The sequence below is a fragment of the Sinocyclocheilus rhinocerous genome, unplaced genomic scaffold (assembly GCF_001515625.1).
Source record: "Sinocyclocheilus rhinocerous isolate Xijiao unplaced genomic scaffold, SAMN03320098_v1.1 scaffold90, whole genome shotgun sequence".
Classification (NCBI taxonomy): Eukaryota; Metazoa; Chordata; class Actinopteri; order Cypriniformes; family Cyprinidae; genus Sinocyclocheilus; species Sinocyclocheilus rhinocerous.
The window spans coordinates 458,502-480,494 of record NW_015657969.1 but is presented as its reverse complement, the minus strand read 5'-3'; the positions used below and the strand labels follow the sequence as shown (position 1 = coordinate 480,494).

Genomic DNA, 21,993 nt, shown 5'->3' with positions numbered 1-21,993 from the left:
GTGTCGGTAGTGACACGTTCAGCGGAAGTCTCTAATTGCACAGATAAAATATTAACTGACATATAATTTATGTAAAATAGGGTGTGATAACTGTAAATGCTTACCACATACATTTACTTAAGTTTGCATACACACTTCAACAACACTGTATTGATAGCATCTAAAACGTAAAAAATTTAGAAATGTCCTTTTCAGACGTACAGATGTATACAAATCCTTTTTTAATCTATTAATATTTAATTCACAGATTCTTGAATTCATGAATCAGTCGGTTGATTGATTGTATTTATAATGTATTTATAATCACAGGTGTGTATTACAAAATATTCCTAAAGGCATGTCTAAAATTAGAAAACTTGTATAAAATGTTAAAAAGTTTTAAATTAATTCATTCTTTTGTAAATTAGTGTTTAAATAAGTATTTTGAATCATATGAATAATATTAGATTTTTTGCTTGTTTAAAATCAGACACATTAATCAGAGGCATGTGGTTATTGAAACAGGAAGTAGATTACAGTTCAACTGTCTCGCACACCTGCCCCGACCGCAGCGTATCCACATCTGAAGAGTTTCATTTGGGGAGTGAACATAAATTCCAAAAGGTGGGGGAAATCCCAAATGAAGGTTTAAATTGAGTGTTCATCAGTGAAGTCCAACAAAAGCTCTTCAGAACTATTTCTGTGTGGATTACCACTCTCTTAACAACACTTAAACACTTTATGAGATACTGGAGCACTTCCAAAGATCCAAAGATGACTTGCATTAAAATCTACTCTTTGAGTTTCCTCATACTCATCGCTTTTGTTGTGGAGACAGATGCAGGTGAGTGAATGTGCTTTTTAAAAAATATGTAAAACAGACTTGTAAAGAGATCTTTTAAAACACTGTTCCGCCTGCATGCTGTTATTTGAGACATTTGAATTAACACACTGATTGCATGGAGTAGTATTTTCACTTTAAAAATAAAGATTGTGTTTTGTGCTCATGGGCACAGATTTAGTATAAGGAAAGATGGATTGTGTGTTCAGTTGGGCCTTTCCTAGCTGAATGGATACTGGAAACCTTTGTATTAGCAGTCTGATAAACCAATGCAAGTAAAAGTCTTTCTGATCCAGTTACTGTTACAGTAGATATAATACAGTTCACTATTGTTATTTTTATTTTAGACAATAGTGGAACGTTTTACACAGCCTGCAAATGTGTGAACATCAGAATAACACTTTCCCTCCTGTTTCACAGTGAGTTGCTGTCTTCGTTACACGAGACACCCTCGACGCTGTGGAATTCTGAAAGGCTACATTATCCAAAACATGACTGGCAGCTGTGATCTCGCAGCAATAATGTAAGTCATATTTTTTCATACATGTCTGATGTAATTTATGTAAATTAAGCAACCTTTACATACTCACACAAATATAATAATATATATAATATAAATTTGTATACATTTTTATCATTTAGAAAAAAATTTAAAAGAAATGTTGAACAAATTACATATCTATAAATCATTTTTTATGCTTTTTTTAAATGAAGACATAAACTTTAAAAAAAGTGTGTGTATATATACACACACACACTTTAAGTTTTTAAGTAATGTATTATAAAGTGCATATAGTGTTGAAAGTGCATATATCTATCTATCTATACAGATACAAATACGTGCATATCTATATAATTTATATTTTGCAAATTTGACAAATATGCGTGTCAAAATTTTTGAAAAATTAATACAAAAGTATAAATATTTGTTTATTGGTAACTCATTATATCCTAACGCATTACCTATTGTTACCAAATCCCTATACATCCACCTGTGTTATTTTGATGCCTTCAGTATTGTTTTAGATAATATAATAGAGAATAATACAGAATGAGTGTGTGCACTCTCAGAAAAAAAAGGTTCAAAAGCTGTCACTTGAGCAGTACCATTTCAAGATTTACACTTTTGTACCTTATTTACTCCTATAGGGTGCATATTCTGAGAGTGTGTTCACATTATTGTAATGTGTGAATATATAAGAAAAAACATTTAAATATATAGAATATTATTATAATATAATGTATTCTTTATATATTTTGGGGGGTTGAGAAAGAGGATCATGTGAATTTGCAATTCCACATGCATAAGCTGTGTTGACACTGATTTTATAGATATTAGGCTGCTGATAATGTTGTCTCTGGTGCTAGAGTTCACTGTATTTTACATCATTGCAGCTTCCAAACTGAGAAAGGAAAATCAATCTGCGCTGACCCAGCACAACCTTGGACACAGAGGAGAGTTGCGTGCCTGAAGTATGAGAACATATCAATCACTAACATAAAGGAATGCAGTCTTACCACATATTGTGCCCTTAAGAAATTAACTGATGGAATAAAAAATGTTTTTGTGCCCTTTAGGATGAAGGCAGCAAGAGTGAAGACTGGCGGTTTTTAATGTTTTAAGAACACCAAAAAGCAGAGGCTCTCTTTTGGAGATATTTTTAATTATTTTGAACTGTTTTCCTCTTTAATAAAGAGAACTTATATTCTTTATATTGGCATCACTTAAATGCACTTTCTTGTACAGAGTATTTATGAAGGGAAAATACAAGGTAACTTTACTACACTGTGGATTTTAGGCCTCTTGCAATGCAAAATATTTTATAGCCCTTTGTATTAAGTTAACTCACTAATTAAGTTCACAATTTTTACTAATTCAAATACTATTTAAATGTCATCTATAAAGACTAATATATGCAAAGGAATTATATATTTGATGTATTTTGGTCTTTATTTGGTGGAATGGCCCCTTTGGTTATTCAGTGCTGCCCTCTACTGTTAAAGCTGTGCCAGTATGACAGAGTAGGAAATATTTTTCCATCTTTATAATATAATAAACATTTTATACAATTGTATAGATAAATTGTTTTTGTTTTCTGTTATATTTCACTTATGTGTTTTTAAATAAAGGTCACTATTTCACTCAGCATTTTTGTGATGAACTACAACTCAGCACTACAATGTTGTTGTCCTTTGTTTTTCTGAATTGCGGGTCCATAACATTTGCACCAAAATGAAAACACAAACTAACCTTACTATACTATGGATTTTCGGGTCTCTGGTGTTTTTTTTTTAACAACTTATTTACAGGGCAAAATATTTTGGAACTCTATGTATTGAGAAGGGTTAATTATTAACTCACTAATTCAATTCACAATTTATTCATTCATTTATATGTACTAATTAAAAAAATAACTTTTAAATGTACTCACTTATTGTGCTCAATACATCACAGTAATCCACGTGACTCCAGTCGATCGATTAACATATTGAGAAGCAAAAAAGCTATGTTTGTAAGAAACAAAGTAATCTTTAAGACATTTTTAACTTCAAACTGTTGCTGGACTGAAGTCATATGAATTACTTGTGAATTATTGTGATGTTTTTATCAGCTGATTGGACTCTGACGGCACCCATTCACTGCAGAGGATCCATTGGTGAGCAAGTGATGTAATCTTGTAACAAATTTCTCCAAATCTGTTCTGATGAAGAAACAAACTCATCTACATTTTGGATGGCCTGAGGGTGTTTAAAATTTCATTTTTGGGTGAACTATTCCTTTATATTCAAAGCTGGTTGAATGGGTTTAGATGTCATGAGAGTGAAATGGATAACTAAATACCTTCGACTTAATAATATAGCTATAGCTTTCCATGAATAGGAAGTGGGAAGTGTTCCTGGTTCCGGTTGACCTAACTAATGCAGCCTAACAATCCTTTGACGGATTTGAATTATAGAAATGCGATAGTGTGTTATGTGTATGCCAAGTTAAAGAGATGGGTCTTTTAAACTGACAGTGTGTGTCTGCCTCCTGAACAACACTAGGTAGATTGTTCCAGAGTTTGGGCGCTAAATAGGAAAAGGATCTGCCACCTGCAGTTGATTTTGATATTCTAGGTATTATCAAATGGTCAGAGTTTTGAGATGGCAGCGGACGTGAAGGACTATAATGCGATAAGAGCTCACTCAAGTACTGAGGAGCTAAACCATTCAGGGCTTTATAAGTAATTAGCAAGATTTTAAAATGTATTCGTTGTTCAATAGGGAGCCAGTGCAGAGTTGACAGAACCGGGCTAATATGGTCATACTTCCTGGTTCTAGTAAAAACTCTAGCTGCTGCATTTTGGACCATTCTGGAGTTTATTAAGCGCGCAGAGCAACCACTCAATAAAGCATTACAATAATCTAACCTCGAGGTCATGAACGCATGAATTAACGTTTGCCATTGCAATTTGACATTGAGAGCATAGGTTGTAATTTAGATGTATTTTTAAGATGGAAAAATGTGGTTTTACAAATGCTAGAAACGTGGCTTTCAAAGGAAAGATTGCTATCAAATAGCACACCTAGGTTCCTAACTGATGACAAAGAATTGACAGAGCAGCCATCAAGTGTTAGACTCGTCTCCCAAATGACGCACTATACACTATGCACTTATACACTATGTACTTCTGCACTATGTACTTAACCATGTAGTGTATGAATTATATAAAGGTTATTTTGTCATTCATAATCAGAGTCTGATAGCCCATCCCCCTTCTCTACGTAATTTAAGCTGCAACAGTTGAGTGCATGAAGTGTCCAACATCCGGGTATTTAAAGTGCACTTTTTCTTATTGGAATTTTCAGTGTGAACACACTACTCGCACTGTTTATACTACAAAACGTCATAGAATAGTGCATAAGTATGTGATTTGGGACGCACATTATAGAATACCCAAGACCTGTTACTCGTATAGTTTTGAATGGGCAAAAATGCAACGGTCAATATGGCAGCTCTATCGAAGGAAACCCTGCCTTCTGAATAAAAGTCATCGCGGCACTGCAGCTGCCGTTAGAACTGAGCAGTTGTTTCTCAAAAAAAAACTTCTAAACAAAAAAAAAAACTATACAAATACAAACACAATAAAACAAACATACAAACAAAAATAAAATGTCTCAATATTTAGAAACAATGACAGAATAAGATGATTGTCAACAATAGTAGGTAACACTTTACAGTAAGGTAAAAATTCTTTTTTTCTGCGCCATTTGCGCAGACTCGGGCTCCAAATGGCGTCATTTACTCAAGATGGCAGCGGCCATACTGAGATGCTTTTTTTGTCTGTTGACATACTTTTCTATTAGAAAATGAACATATTTAAATGTAAAACTACATTTAAAAATGATTAGTGTTACACATTGAAAGACGTGTTGCTTTTAAATGTTTTTTTATTTTTAATAAAATGAATATTATCACATGATCTCATTGAGTTATTCTGTTAATGTCTATCTTGTAACATTTCATTAAAGTTTGGTCAAAGACTGTTCATGACTCATCAGCTGATTTTTATATGTATTTGAGTAAAATATATTTAAATTACATATATATATAATATTAAATATTATATTAAAATATATTTAAATAATTAAAATCTAGTTACCACTAGAATAGTTGCCAGGTCTTCTGCAAAAATAGAAATAGACTTTTGCTTTTTGAATGCATATGAAAAAAAAACTTGGGTAACATTATTAGATACTACAGCAGTAAAGAGATTACATTGAGGTAGGCTTTTATTTGAGATACAGTGGGATAATATGACTTATTTTTCAGTGTTAAAATTGCCCCCAAACTCTGTTTCAGGTGCCCCCTTAACAGATCACAGTGTTATCAATTGAATCTTAGAACAAAATAAGAAATCTTCTAAAACTAAAGGGTTATTGGAAATTTAATGCAGATTTACTAAATCATAATGACTTTTGTGCTTATATTAAAAAAGAATAGCTGAATTTAAAGTAAATAGAATGCCGAGTGGCATTAAATGGGAATACTTAAAACATAAATTGAGAGAGTATTCAATTACATTTAGCAAAAATCTGAAAAAAAGAAAAGAGAAAAAGAATTTCAGTTGATTCAAGAGATTAATAAATGTTGTTGTCAACCTAATATATCAGAAGAGGAGAGACAAAAACGTATTAAGCTACATTCCATTTTAGATGAATTATATATTAAAAAGGCAAAAGGGGCGTATGTGAGAATTTTTTTTTCATATTTTATTAATTTGGAAAAAAGACGTCAAGAAAGAAATTCGATTAATTGTTTAATTGTGAATCAAGTAGAACATTCAGATCATAACGCAATAGCAAATGAAGTGTTTAAATTCTACTCTAAATTGTATTCGTCATCATTTTCCCCTAGTAATTCTAATTCTTTTTTTCAGATGATAAAAAAAATGATATCCCGTCGATTGATAGTGTATTTAAAGAAGTTTGTGAATCAGACATAACCTTGTAAGAACTTGATGCAGCTATTAAACAGAGTAAACCTGGTAAATCACCAGGCCCTGATGGTTTAGTCACAGATTTTTATACATTTTTTTGGGATGACCTAAAATTTATTTTGTTGGAAGCTTTACAGGAGTGTATAAGGAATAATGAACTTTTACCAACTATGAAACAAGGCCTTATAATTTTGTTACCAAAACCAGGTAAAGATAAGAGATTATTAGATAACTTACGCCCCATAACACTTCTAAATACAGATTACAAAGTGTTTACTATGACTTTGGCTTCTAGATTGAAAACTGGAATATCACAAATTATCAGTGACACAATCGGGATTTTTAAAGGATAGATCAATTCATACTAATATTAGGTTAATTTTTGATTTGATTGAATATGGTCATTTAATTGAAGAAGATGGGTTTATTTTATTTTTGGATTTCTATAAGGCCTTTGACATGGTGGAACACTCTTTTATTTTTCAAACACTTAAACACTTTGGTTTTGGTCCAAAATGTATAAATATTGTTAGAATGCTCTATAAAGACATTAACAGCTCTGTAGCTCTTACTCAAGGTACATGTTCACGATTCTTGGTCAAAGAGGTATTAGACAAGGGTGTGGTTGTTCACCTTTACTTTTTATCATGGTTGCAGAAATGTTATCTATTTTAATCAAAATGGGCAACATATCAGGCATCAACTTAAAAGGGAATCATTTTATTATCAGTCAATTTGCTGATGATACGACACGTTTTCTAAGAAATGAACAGCAAATTCTTTTAGCACTCCAGTCTGTAATGATTTTTTCAAAAGCTTCAGGTTTACGGTTGAATATGTCAAAATGCGAGCTATTGGCCATCCATGATCACCCTAGTATATCATTGTACAATATCCCAGTAAAAAATGAAATTAAATACTTAGGGATTTGGTTATCTAAGAAAACCGATAATTTAGAAAACTTAAATATTGATAAAAATCTAGAGAACTGTAGATTAATAATGAACAATTGGTTACAGAGAGACCTAACGATCTTTGGCAGAATCTTATTAACGAAAGTAGAAAGTTTTTCTAGATTCATCTATCCATGTTTTTCCTTAGCAGTGTCTGCTAAAAAGATAAAGGCGATAAATGTGTTAAATTTTGATTTCATATGGAAAATGAGAAGTCATTATATACGGAAGAGTGATATGATTAAAGATTATGAAGAGGGTCTTAAAACAAATGACTTTGATATTATGAATGGGGTCATCAAACTTAAGTGGTTACAGTCTTTCATAAATAATGAATCTTCATTTTGGTTTGAGATTCCTATATTCAAAAAATGTGGTGGTATTAGTTTTTTGTTACAGTGTGATTTTGAATTGTCTAAACTCCCCATAAAATGTTCTACTTTTCATCAACAAGTACTATTTTATTGGAAACTGATTTTTAAACATAATTTTAGCCCACATAACATGTCTATCTGAAATAACAGGCGTATTTTGGTGAATAGAAAATCTATGTTTATTGATGATTGGTGGAAGAAAGGCATATGGTCACTTACACATGTTATGGACAACTTAGGGAATATATTGAGTTATGATGATATTTGTGGTAAATACAATGTAAGTTGCTCCTCTAAAATGTATGATAAAATAATTGAGAGTATACCATTGCAGATGATTGAATTAGTTAAGGAACAAGTAAAATATTCAACGATAATTCCCAAAATACCTGATCTGATGATAGAAAATGTTAACTTTGCTGATAAAAAATGTTCTAACAGATTTTTGAGGAATTGTCTATTACAACGTTGTTTTCCAGGACCAGTAAAGAGATCTTATATATTTTGTCATGATAGGAAAAGAGTGTCTGAAATTAGAACTAATTTTCTTACATTTCCTGTCAACCCTAAATGTAAAGAGGTGCATTTTAAAATTATGAATCACATTTATCCTGCAAAAGAATTTTTAAGAGTAAGATTTAATGTTGGGGACTCTAATATATGCCAATTATGCAATTTGGAGATTGAAACAGTTGAACACCTGTTTTTTTCAGTGTAATTTGGTACAAACATTCTGGAATGATGCATTCTGTTGGATACACCAAAGATTACCTGTAAGACTGATCCTCTCATGGGAAATTGTTAAGTTTGGTTTGTTATTTAAGGATAAAAAGATATCCTATGTAATAAATATTTTGTTGCTTTTGCTGAAATGTTACATTCATAAATGTAAATATTTCAAAACTCCCCCACGATTAGTGGTGTTCAGGGCTGGACTGGGACGCAATTTCAGGCCGGGAAATCTCACACTCATACAGGCCACACAGAAAAAAAGGGGCCAAAATTGCACCTTTTGAGGTACAACAGCTTGACACCGTAGCAGTACACCGTACATATTAGTACCTTAGAGTAGTAATTCGTACCCTTAAGGTACTAATTTGTAGGCCTACCTGGGTTAAAAAAAAAAGGAACAAATATGTCCTTTTAAGGGTCCTGTTCCAGTGACAAGCTGTTGTACCCCAAAAGGTGCAATTTTGGCCCCTTATTTCCTGTATATAGCCTATACATCCACAACAATTTCTGAAACCAGACAACCCTATTATTTGTATGGCCATCACATAAAAAAGGTCTAAATCCTTAGTCTGGGACCGTGGAAAATAATTAAAGGTTCTCTCTTGCTAGATTTAATAAACCTATATTTCATACAAATGTACACTACCATTTAAAAACTTTTGAACAGTAAGATTTTTAATGTTTTTTAAATAAGTCTCTTCTGCTCACCAAGCCTGCATTTATTTGATCCAAAGTACAGCAAGAGCAGTAATATTGTGAAATATTTTACTATTTAAAATAACTGCTTTCGATTGGAATATATATTTAAAATGTAATTTATTCCTGTGATCAAAAAGCTGAATTTTCAGCATCATTACTCCTGTCTTCAGTGTCACATGATCCTTCAGAAATCATTCTAATATGCCCATTTGCTGTTCAAGAAAAATATTTGTTATTATTACTATTATCAATATTTAAAACAGTTGAGTACATCAGGATTCGAGGCTATTACTTTTGTGTTGCTGTCTGCTCTAGCTCCCTCCCTCCCTGTATAATAAATCCATGTGAATATCTGTCTCTGCTAAAAAATTGTATGCAACTTTACAATCGATATTGATGTTCTTTAGCACAGTATTCTGAATGGTGCTACTGATAGCCTAACAGATACTAGCAGTTTAACACTTAACTACGTTAATAAAGACAAAACGAGTATTTACAGATGAAACTGACCTGCACTTGAAGGTCCGAATGGGGCATCTAATATGGGATTACATTTGTGTCAATAAAAATGAGTTCAATTTGTGGACTGAGTTCATTTTTTCATTTTCATTGTGTTTTTCTTCTTTTGTAATGGCATATTTTTGATAGTTTCTGGAAAAGTTACGTTCAGTTTTATAAAGTTACGTTCATTTTTATTGACACAAATGTAATCCCATACATCTATACACATCTATGGCAGCAACGCCCAGGAAGTCAGGAAGTCAGGAAGTGACGTTGAGTTACGCGCGCATCTGCGTGTAGTGTGTGCGTGCAGATTCATCGGTGCTGTGGCGAGCGAGCGCATGTGGACAACATTAAAGACACCCAAATTCGCATTTTCAGGTACCGACAACTAAACACACAAAAGAGGAAGAATAATTTAAAGGAGCAGTTTTGCCATTTCTAAAGTAAGTACTTTGCGTTTCAATACGCCATTGCGTTTTATTTTTTATGAATTAGCAGGATGGCCTGCAATGTGACAGCTCAATGATAATGTCACGCACTTTCAATGAACTTCATGCCATGCTTTGGGTTAATAAATAAGTTTACATGCACATTACTTATGTGGTTAAATCTAGAAAGATCCATAGACAGTCACCTTGCAGATAATTGAGTTGGCGGAAATGCATATACTTTGGTATTTTATGTAATATGAAGGTCTACCTTAGCATGATCTGAATTGAGTATTATCTGTGCTAAGGCTTGTTTTCTATTATTTTTTTCTCTAGAAAAGAATAAAGTCGATAATAAAGGACGAATTAGATTTCTGTGCCACGTGCATGTGAACAGGAAGTGCTTAAGATCTTTGACCTTCAAGTGTTCTCTAAAGAGTGCGGAATAAATATTTTTGCTTTCTATTTATATATTAACCTTTTAAATACTTAACAGATAACAAATCAAAATAATTATGTTGGCATCCGTCCTTGCTGTAAAATGTAACTTCCTTGTAACCATGTGTTCTGGAAATGAGAATAACATTAAAACGGTTGTTTTGTAATTTTGTTAGTTCTCAGTGCTCTGCTGGAAGTGGCTTGTAACCTGATTTACAATAAAAATCATTATGGACCAGCTTCCATATCAGTGTCTGATGCTGGGTGTGACTCTCACATGGTCTTCATCAGTCACAGCACGCTCCTCTTCAGTGATGCTCTCTGGGTATTTGACCAAGTCCTGAGGGAAAATATCTTCATTCATCCCTGTTTAATCGAGCTTGAACTGCATTTATGCTTGCAGGGCTCAACAATAAGGTGTTTCTATTCGTTGGGGCTGACATATTGATATCACATATCTAACAAAGGACTTTTTGCTTTATCTCAATATCCGCCCTGTTATTAGATCCCTTTGCTTGCAGAATAAATTAATCAGGGCTGACTTTAGTTTGCTGTAAGAAGATTGGAATTTCAAACGTATATGTGTGTATTTGTTTTCCTGTTCAAGATTGTTTTGTGTTGAAACATGATAAATGCTGGTTTGTGTTCAGGAACCTTGAAGTATTGTCTCGGATAGATTGGGCGTCATCAACGACACAATCTAAAATAAGACAAATGTTGCGTTAGTTTTTCGTTCATCTCAAATAGTTTTATTTATTCAGAATGTCCTGACTCAATCATTGGGCCTTCGGTGTTATTGTTTCAAGCAAGTCTTAACTGATAAACTGTCCAGTGAAACTGCATGCCATTGTAGTGTTGCAGCAAGACTGAAAAAGCCGCCAATTGTTCTGTTTGGTGAATTAGTAGGAAGTTCCTCTAACTGCTCACACAAACACTTCCTTTAACGCAACACATTTTTTTGTAATTCAAACATTAGTTTAACCAGTGGAATGCAGAAAAGGATATAATAAACCTCAAAATGACATTATGGGGAAATATGTCCAGCAACTAGGGCTGGACAATAATTCAATATCAATATGTATCGCAATATAATTTTTTTCAATAACGGTGATACGATTTTTAAACACATTTCCGATATTTCGATATACAGTGTTTCCCATACATTGATTTATTTGTGGCGTTTGATTTCGTTGAATAAACATGAGCACTGCACATTTCAAAATCAAAACGCAGCGCAGGTGTTTTATATGAATGCATCTCTGAAGGGAACCGACTGTCTTCAGAAAAGTTTCGATGACATTTTCATTTCTATCTGATAAAGCAGCTTTCATGAGCGGAGCTGCTTTGATTACAGCCATTACTGGAGAAACCACTAGTTTTATCACTCTAATAGCGCCTCCTGCTGGCAGAGAAAGAATTTGCATTTTCAATAATAAGCCCGTCTCTGGCAACATGTTTTTGTTGTTGCTCAATTTTTCTGTTTTCTGCAGTAACTCAGAGCACTTTTCATATTCTTTATCCTGGCTGAAGCACATTTGTTTCAATCTATAAGAATAATCATTTTAAGTAAGATTTTTAATGTTGTTTTTTTTTTTTTTAAGAATTCTCTTCTGCTCACCAAGGCTGCATTTATTTGATCCAAAGTACAGCAAAAACAGAAAAAAATTGAAATATTTTACTATTCTATTATTACTGCTTTCTATTTGAATATATTTTAAAATGTAATTTAATCCTGTGATCAAAGCTAAATTTTCAGCATCATTACTCCATTCTTCAGTGTCACATGATCCTTCAGAAATCATTCTAATAAGCTGATTTGCTGATTATCAATATTTAAAGGTACAATAGGAGATCTTGGAAAATGCTAACTTTAAAATGTTCCTCTTTTGGTTTGAAACAATTTTTAAATGGGTTTTTTTTTTTTTTTTTTTTTTAAGAATTCTCTTCTGCTCACCAAGGCTGCATTTATTTGTACAGTACCAAAGTACAGCAAAAACAGTAACATTTTGAATAAAACATTAAAAATCTTACTGTTCAAAAAACTTTTGACTGGTAGTGTATAGAGGCCTATAGTTTGATGTAAGGTAAACATTAATTTATTTGTGCTGTTTTTTTTCTCTTAAATATTATATAGGAGGAGGTTTCATAGACTTGGAAAATTCATTTTTCAGAAGTTTTCATGTACAGACATCTGTTGTGGGTGTTCTTGGCCGTTTTTATTAGGCTTTTTTTTAAAATAGTGTTCATATCGATATCGGAATTATATTGTATCGACCGAAATTAAGAAATATATTGTGATATAAATTTTGGCCATATCGTCCACCCCTACCAGCCCTAACAACTGTTTTGATGAACAGTTTCAGTGTTTTTGATTACTTTCAAAACATAGTATTTTAGTCAGTTTTGTGTTTTTCCCTCTAGCTTCCTTTGGTTAGTGTAAATCCTTTAGTGGGCCACTAGATATAAAGTACACAGTATTTCACAATTAGTAAATGTTTGTGGTGCATGATGTCGCATTATCAACATTATATAATCTCCATATTGATTTTTATCACTGCTTTAACTAGCTGTGGAGCCACTATAGAGGGCGGCGCTGGGTTTTGGACGGAGTTCAACGAATCAAAAGACTACTCATTTTTTTCAGTGGATAAAAACATTTTTGGACTTTGAACAAGGAGGGCTGTGTTTATGAATTCAGAGGCTTTAAAAAGAGCACTTCGTCTGAGCAGGATCTTGTGAGAAACTTTGTGTTGCTAAAGATATTTTATATCTCTTCCATTTCAGATTCCATGGCAGGAACAATTGATCAGGCCAAAATGAAGTTTTCGAAAATAGTAAGTTCTGTTTTTGACAAACTAGTTGTCTTAAAACATTTTTGATATTTTAAGTACTTTAAATATATACTGTATATATTTCTCTGGAACTTGGAGCCTAATTTTTTCCCCCTCTGTTAATAGGTAAACAGTCGCTCGTATACCCGGTTCAATCAATCTCAGAATCCTGATGAAGAGAGCAGCCGTGTGGAGGTGAAGCTTTCTGTAGATGGTGAGGAGGAAATGGATGGAACAGAACAAGGACCCGTGCAACATGACACGTACACAAGATCCAGTCATTCTAGGCCATGGAACAGGTGGAGGATTCTGGTTTGGGTGGGTGGAGTGCTGGTCATCTTTTGTGTAGGTGAGTGTTTTTTTTTTTTTTTTTGCAGTTTATTCAGTTTTTTACTATATCTGAATAAATATCATGCAGTCGTTATTATTATGTAATAATGAACCCTATGAAATCTATTTTATTTTGTGTTTTCATATTTAAATAGCGGTCCTTTTTCCTTTTTTTGCATGTCACAATTTGATTAAATTCATCCAAATATTGCCATATTCTGTGACATTCTACATTATACTGTAAATTCCATTTCATTACTGAAACGGATCCATTCTGCAATTCTGTCATCATTGTGGAAATCATAGGGCCATGTAAATATAAAGAAATGCAAATTAGAATATAGATACGAGTAGAAATTATTTTATGTTATAAGAGATATTAAATTGGTTGCCAGGGACAATGGTCAGTTAAAAAAAAATGCTTGACCCCTGTGAGTGAAAATTAAGTTTTTCAATGAGCCATGTAATAAGTTGTTTTTAGGAAATGTTCTCAGTTTCTACTGCTCATGTGAGAAACGACACTCATAGTTGTCCTTTTACTTTTTCCATGTCCCAGGTTTACTCATCGGATACTCTATCCACCGTAAGTCTGACTTGGCTCCCTGCTCTTCGACAGTTCCACCTATTCAAGAAGTTCCGCTGAATTATTCACCTTCTTTGGATTGGAGTGACCTTGTTAGACTTCTGAATGATAAACTGTCATCTAAAGCCATTGAAGAGAAATTAAGGTAACTGTAAATCATCAAATATTATTGCTCATTGTGAGAATTGTCGGTTTAAACATTAAAACAATTGTGATTGCTAAACTTAAATTACACTCATCTGTTATTGAACTTCTCTGATTTTCTGTTCCTCTTCCATCAAGCGAGTTTTCCCAGAGTGACCGTAAAGCAGGATCATTTGTAGATAACAAGTTAGCTGATAATATCCATGATATTTTCACGCAACTGAATATGGACCCCTGGGTTGATGAACACTTTGTGAAGCTACAGTATCCTGACAAGTCAGTATCAGCTACATTACAGCAAAATAAAACCTCTCAAAACACCTCAGTAACTGCATAGCAGCACTCTAAAACAGCTCAGAACACCTTAGCGCTTGCGCAGCAACATGCTAATATGCACTTAACACTCTTAAGAACATCTATGAATGCAATAAAATAGCAGCATGCTAACAAGTGCATAACCCTAAAAACCATTCTGAACACCATAAAACACATATTAGCAAAATGCTAACAAGCATATAACAGACTAAAGAAACTCTGAACACAGTAAAAACCAAATAGCAAGACGTTTACAAATACATAACGTGCTAAAAACTGTTCGAACACTAGAAAACCTGCATAGCAACATGCTTACAATCATATAACACACTAAAACCACACTGAATACAATAAAAAACACATAGTAACACCAATTTGCACATAACACACTAAAAACATCTCTGAACACAGTAAAAACAAAAAGCCCAAAAAATACTTCAGTTTTTTTACGTGTACACGCGCAACCTTTCAAAGTATGCTCCATATGACAGTGTGCGCGAACGCAAGTGGTCGACATGCTCGATGCTCTAGAAAGCTTCATTTTTTTGTCCAATATCTGTTCTATTTTTCTACAGAAGTTGACCTATAAAAATGTCTTTGTACTCTTTTAAAGGGGTCCTATTATGCTTTTTCACTTTTTCAACTTTAGTTAGTCTGTAATGTTGCTGTTTGAGCATAAAAAAGATCTGCAAAGTTACAACACTCAAAGTCCAATTCAAAAGGAGATATTTTATTTAACAGAAATCACTTTTCAAAAACTACAACGATCAGCGGTAAATCTCCATCACGTGCGGGCTTTCACATTGAGCAGCATTAACTACACAGAGCCGTTGTTCACTGACGAGCTGCGCAAAAAATCGCGCGAATATGAACGTGGTGTTGCGCAGCTTGCCTGTGAACAACGGCTCTGTGTAGTTAATGCTGCTCAATGTGAAAGCCCGCACGTGATGGAGATTTACCGCTGATTACAGAACCAGCTTTACTGACAAGATGCGCGTTAAATATCGCATGCGATTTATCGTGCAGTCCTAGTAATAATGTAAAATATGTGAAAAATAATGTGTTTTTCGAACAACCTAGTATGAGAGCCTGTTCTAGTACACCCACAAAACAAAACCAAGACTTTGTAAAAGAGCATAATAGGACCCCTTTAAACTAAAGTTGCAACTCTTTCATAACCCTCTCTCAAAAGCACTTGTCACTTGCCCTCTATTGTTGTTGCAGTCTCCTATTTTGTTTTAGTTGTTGTTCCATCTCTAATTTGAAACAGCGGCCCGGGCCAGTGATGCCACCTTGTGGAACAACTGATTAGTGCAAAACAAATTCAATGCGCATGTGAGACCTGCGCAGACAAAGTATGCGTGGTTACAAAAATCTTGTGGTGCGCTTACTATTCTAATGACGAAATTTGCGTATACTTTTTTTTTCCGCGTATTTGCGAAAGTATACTTTGGGCCTAATTCAGCATGCTAACAAGTGTATAACAGCTAAAAACCACTCTGAGCACAAAAAAGCTGCATAGCGACACACTAGCAAATGCATAATATGCCAAAACCCTCTCTGAACACAATAAAACATAGGGACATGCGAACAAATGCATAACATTCTAAAACCTCTCTGAAGACCGTGAACCCCACATGACAACGCACTAAAACACCTTTTGCAAATGCAATCATGGTTTTAACCTTTTTCTTTGGATATGTTATTTGTAATTTGGACTGTATTTAACTGTAACAGGTCCAAACCAAACAAAGTGTTATTTGGGTCAGAGGATATCGGAAGTCCAGATGGGTTCCTGGCTTACAGTGAAACAGGACGTAAAGAGGTGAGCCTTCCTCTTCCCCTGCAGGAAACACTTGCCTTTCTGTCTTTTCTTTTTCTTTTGTTAGTCAGCCTACTTTGTAGTTTCATAATTTGCATTCTCAAAACAATTATTTTTACAGGGCAGAGTGGTGTATGCCAACTATGGTCAGCTTTCTGACTTGGAGACTGTGCAGAATGAAACATACAGACTGAGTCTAAATGGATCTGTTGTACTGATGAGAGCTGGAAAAATCAGCATGGCACAGAAGGTGATTTTTGAGTAACAGATCAAAAAGTTAATCTTCCTTCTGACTATATACAGTAGTGTTTTCTTAGAGACTCATGACCATTTGTGTTCAACTCTATTAATAGTAACTATCTGGTACTTTTTGCTAGTGCTGATCCAATTATATTTGTCACCACTGTAGGTTATGAATGCAGCTAAAATGGGTGCCATAGCAGCTTTGATCTACCCAGACCCAGCTGACTATAATACAATATCTGGGGAAACTGATCTCTATGGTCATGTAAGTTATGACAAAGAATGATATTCATATGTTTGAGTTGAGTTTGTTTATATTGATTTTGAGTTGAGCTGCTATATTTAGCTTTTTAATTATTTTTTAATTGATGGATTAAAATGCAATTTATTTACTTAATATTGTTTTATAATATAAATATTTTATGTATATATACTTTTTTAAAGATGAAGGCAAAGGCAATTTCTAAATTTGAAAAAAGGGATTAAATGTTGACTCCTATGTAGGGATGTAACGATTCACTCAACTCACGATGCAATACGATTCACAATACTGATTTCACGATACGATTTTCTCACAATTGTTTTTTTTAAGACAAATTTAAATGAAAAGGTGTCCTTTTATTATTGCTTGGACAAAATGCTGCACATTTCTTTGTGAAATTGAAATGTCAAAAAACTGAACTAAATTAGAATTTTAAAACAAACCCTAAATCAAATAAATAAATAATACAAATAAAATAAATATCTTCATATAAACAATTTAAGGCTTTGCCTGTGCTTTTTCCATTTAAAATTAGAGGCAGTCACTGTATTTTAATCACAGTCTAAACAAAGATGTTACATACAGTATCTCACAGAAGTGAGTACACCCCTCACATTTTTGTAAATATTTTATTATATCTTTTCATGTGACAATACTGAAGAAATGACACTATGCTACAATGTAAAGTGGGCCCAATTTGGACATTTTCACTTTGGGGTGTACTCACTTTTGTGGCCAGTGGTTTAGACATTAATGGCTGTGTGTTGAGTTATTTTGAGGGGACAGCAAATTTACACTGTTATACAAGCTGTACACTCACTACTTTATGTTGTAGCAAAGTGTCATTTCTTCAGTGTTGTCACATAAAAAGATATAATAAAATATTTACAAAAATGTGAGGGGTGTACTCACTTCTGTGAGATACTGTACATGCAGCATGAGGAGTTTTAAACTAAATTAGATTGTATAATCTTGAAATTTGAAGCAAAAACAGAATGAGCTGACTTTAGTTTTGTGAAAATATGCTACATAAAACATCTGCACGAAAAAAAACAGCAGAGGGGCTGAATGAAAATGCAAAATCATTCTCTGCCAGCAGGTGACGCTTATGAAACTGCAGCAATACAGCGTTTCTTTGGTTACCACTGTAAGCACAGCAATGCTGCTGATAAACACTACTTTAATATGCATTATACAGAGATAAGATGAAAAGAAAATATCATCTTAAAACTTTTCTTAAGACAGTCAGTTCCCTTCAGAGATACATTCATATAAACTCCCACCCCCAACTGTTTCGTGATTCATTTAACATCTCAACCGATTAGAGTCATCACATATTTGCATGGATTTTCAACTGGCTCGGGGTTACATCCCTACTCATATGATTCATTAAAAATCAGTACTTGTGACTAGGGGTGGGCAAGCAATGCTGCTGATAAACACTACTTTAATATGCATTATACAGAGATAAGATGAAAAGAAAATATCATCTTAAAACTTTTCTTAAGACAGTCAGTTCCCTTCAGAGATACATTCATATAAACTCCCACCCCCAACTGTTTCGTGATTCATTTAACATCTCAACCGATTTGAGTCATCACATATTTGCATGGATTTTCAACTGGCTCGGGGTGCAATGTTACATCCCTACTCATATGATTCATTAAAAATCAGTACTTGTGACTAGGGGTGGGCAATATAGCCTCAAAATTATATCATGATATTTCAAGAATAATTGCGATAATGATATTTATGACTATATAGAAAAAAATATGGAACAACGTTTTATTGGTGATTGCAGCTGGCAGGCAGCAGCATTTATTAGTGCAAACAAAATGAAGGGCATTTTCCACCCTTTTCCAATGAGCTACTGTCATCGATGACAGACTACCTAATTCGAAGTGTAAATCTATTGTCATAGGGTGGCAGCAGCAACTGTGTGTTCGACTTGAAGCAGACCGATCGCAATTGGTGTATGACGTCAAAATACCGCGAGAGTGACTTAAGAGTGTGCGCTCGAATATGCTCTAGAACTGCTCTCACGAAAATTTGATGTCATACACCGATCAGTCTGCGCAGCGCTGCTTCAAGTCGAACACACCTATTGGGTTTGTGGTGTTGTTGTTGTGCGCGCTAGGGAACGTAAATGTGCCATACGTCATCGCGTCACTATATCATTGATATCGTGAAATGACACTTTTTTTTTTTATCATGTAAAAATTTTAACTGGTATTATTGTTGACTGTATGATATGGCACACCCCTACCTGTGACAGTTTGAACTGAATATTAAAAATTAATTTAACAAGCACATTTATTTACATATTCCGGTCCTTAATTACAGGTCCACCTGGGATCAGGTGATCCTTACACCCCAGGATTCCCATCTTTTAATCACACACAGTTTCCTCCTGCCAAGTCCTCTGGTCTTCCAGGAATACTCGCCCAAACCATCACTGCTAACATGGCACGAGCAATCTTTGCGTATGTTATAGGTTTTGGTTTACCTTGATCATTTTTTTAAAAACCTGTTTTGAGAAACAAAAAGCATAATTGGTATTCTCAAATTTCTCACAGAAAAATGGGAGGAGATAATGCCCCTGATAGATTTAAGGGTGAATTCCACAGTTACAAGTTGGGAAGAGAGAGTGACAGCGTAACCGTAGTAGTCAATAATAATCTTGCCGACACCAAGATCCATAATGTGTTTGGAGTCATCAAAGGATACGTGGACCCTGGTGAGTTTGTACATTTACACGTTTATAGAACAAAATATCTGTGATCTAACTGTGGTGGTGTGAATCCGGTAGATCGTTATGTTGTGATTGGAGCGCAGAGGGACTCCTTGAGCTTGGGATATGCCAAGTCTACAATTGGCACTACTCTTCTGCTGGAGCTTGCGAGGGCTTTCACAGAGTTGAAGAAAGGTATGTCCTTACGTGCCTGTGTTTTTAAATGCAGCCTGAGGGTGTATTGTTGTGGCATGCACTCACTCCTCATCCTCTTCACCATAGGTGGTTTCAGACCCAAAAGAAGCATTGTGTTTGCCAGCTGGACTGCAGGGGATTTTGGTAACATCGGAGTGACTGAATGGATTGAGGTTTGTGTGCTGATGTCATCTGTGCTTGGCTTGAATAATTACACATAGTGTGAATTGAAATGCCGGTTTTGTAATGTGCTGTCTTTTGCTATTCAGGGATACTGGGCATCACTGGACAGAAAAGCCTTTACTTACATCAGTTTGGATGGTGTTGTTACTGGTAAGTTTACTGTGTTCAAGTGAAAAACATTTATTATAGCCTTTTGTTCATCCAATTACAGTTTGTTTTGTAAATGACAAAAAAATTACTCATATACTGTATCTACTAGGGTTGTCACGATAAATGAATAATGTGTTACGGTACCAAGTAGTATCACTTATATTTCTAGTTCAGACTTTTCCTTCTCCTCCTCCTCTTCCTCTTCTTTGTCTGGCATAAAATTATATGGGCATCAGAGACCATAAATTGTTGGGACCCCAAGCTTGGCAGGATTGTCCCAAACATGCAGATCAACTAAGGCACACACACATTTGGCCGACACTACGTGGCGCCATTATAAGGCAATTTGCATTTTGTATCATTACCCTGGAACCCTAAGGAGTAGAAATTAATTTTTTCCCAACCTTAACAGAACTTGAAACACAGACCACAGGACATTCTGAGGACGCACACCAAGTTGCGTCAAAATTGCACCTATTGTATAAGGGGTGATACAACTGAAAATCCTTAATGATGGCATAACCATATGATCGGAAGTTGAAACTTGGCACATACAGTAACACAAAGCTGAATTGGCTACATAAAACATATCTGCCAGTAGGTAGTCAGATTTTACTGGTTAATAACTTCAAATCTAAATTTCCAACCATTATTAAAATGGACATAGTCGTACATTGTGTGAAAACAAGTATGTGTGCCCAATTTTGTGAAAATTGGCCCATATATTTATTAGGTCTGGCCCATTATGACTAATAGATAAATAAATGCAGGCAACACTTTACAATAAGGTTCCATTAGTTAATGTTAGTTAATGAATTAACAAACAATGAACAATACATTTATTAAATTATTTATTAATCTTTGTTAATGTTAGTTAATGAAAATACAGTCATTCGTTGTTAGTTCATGTTAATTCACAGTGCATTAACTAATGTTAACAAGCACAGCTTTTGATTTTAATAATGCATTAGTAAATGTTGAAATTAACATTAACTAAGATTAATAAATGCTGTAGAAGTATTGTTCATTCTTAGTTCTTGTTACCTAAAGTAGTTAACTAATGTTAACTAATGATTCTTATTGTAAAGTGTTACCTAATTACATATAAATTATCTCTGTTGTGCCTTTTCAGAATAGCATGTATTTCTGTTTATTAAACCCTTCCATATCAAATGGAAATTCCAAGATTTTGACTTTTTTTGACAAAACTCATCATATAGTAAGAGATACGTGGCACTTTTATCTCTTAATCTTCCACATGGGACATTGGTGATTGGACCCTGGGGGCTGTTTCATAAAAGACTCTAAGAAAAGTGGGGATTAAAGTCCAAAACCTGACTTGAAATAACCTAACAAATTGAATCGGGACTAAAGCGGTTTCATAAACGACAATTTAAGATAAGTCAATCTCACTAATTCGATCCAGGTTCAATGAGTCAGGATAATTTGATGTGCAGGCTTATTCTTAAGCAGCCCTTAAGGTCGATCATGGATCAAATCTATCCACCATGGCAAACAGCGAATATTTGTGCTGTTTAATGCATTTGAGATGTTGTGTTTTCCTCAGTGCATAATTGACACGTCACAAGTATATTTTTCATCTGTAAATGTTAGAAAGTCATGCAAATATATCCATTTTGCTGTCAGGAGTGAGCGAGGCTTATGCGAGTGAACGAGCGCTGCTGTGCGCATGCGCGTTAAACAGATGGAACGCAATAGAATAATGGTGCAATAATTCTGAATAAAATATGCATTCTGCTAAAATATTTGTTGTTG

The 21,993-nt window shown here is 34.2% G+C and overlaps 2 protein-coding genes across 4 annotated transcripts in view; both read left to right on the top strand.

Annotated features, from left to right (window-relative positions):
- The first annotated feature begins 582 nt into the window (after window positions 1-582).
- Window positions 583-2,987, top strand: LOC107721867 (C-C motif chemokine 20-like). The gene is made up of 4 exons (XM_016530040.1): window positions 583-823; window positions 1,241-1,343; window positions 2,216-2,293; window positions 2,399-2,987. Exons 1-4 carry the CDS (start codon window positions 721-723, stop codon window positions 2,433-2,435), a joined length of 321 nt encoding a protein of 106 aa, XP_016385526.1. The 5' UTR covers window positions 583-720; the 3' UTR covers window positions 2,436-2,987.
- Window positions 2,988-9,823: 6,836 nt separating this feature from the next.
- LOC107721915 (transferrin receptor protein 1-like) overlaps window positions 9,824-21,993 on the top strand; it is a 15,195-nt gene continuing 3,025 nt past the window's right edge. The window contains exons 1-13 of one of the 3 annotated variants that reach the window (XM_016530132.1): window positions 9,824-9,940; window positions 13,213-13,262; window positions 13,386-13,608; window positions 14,146-14,317; window positions 14,455-14,592; window positions 16,369-16,456; window positions 16,575-16,703; window positions 16,863-16,961; window positions 19,302-19,441; window positions 19,535-19,695; window positions 19,768-19,884; window positions 19,972-20,057; window positions 20,154-20,217. In XM_016530132.1, the coding sequence (XP_016385618.1) occupies window positions 9,901-9,940; window positions 13,213-13,262; window positions 13,386-13,608; window positions 14,146-14,317; window positions 14,455-14,592; window positions 16,369-16,456; window positions 16,575-16,703; window positions 16,863-16,961; window positions 19,302-19,441; window positions 19,535-19,695; window positions 19,768-19,884; window positions 19,972-20,057; window positions 20,154-20,217 (1,507 nt within the window). In that variant the 5' untranslated portion in view covers window positions 9,824-9,900. Of the gene's footprint in view, window positions 10,006-13,212; window positions 13,263-13,385; window positions 13,609-14,145; window positions 14,318-14,454; window positions 14,593-16,368; window positions 16,457-16,574; window positions 16,704-16,862; window positions 16,962-19,301; window positions 19,442-19,534; window positions 19,696-19,767; window positions 19,885-19,971; window positions 20,058-20,153; window positions 20,218-21,993 lie in introns of those variants that run through there. The other 2 variants (XM_016530133.1, XM_016530134.1) reach the window with 2 other exon arrangements.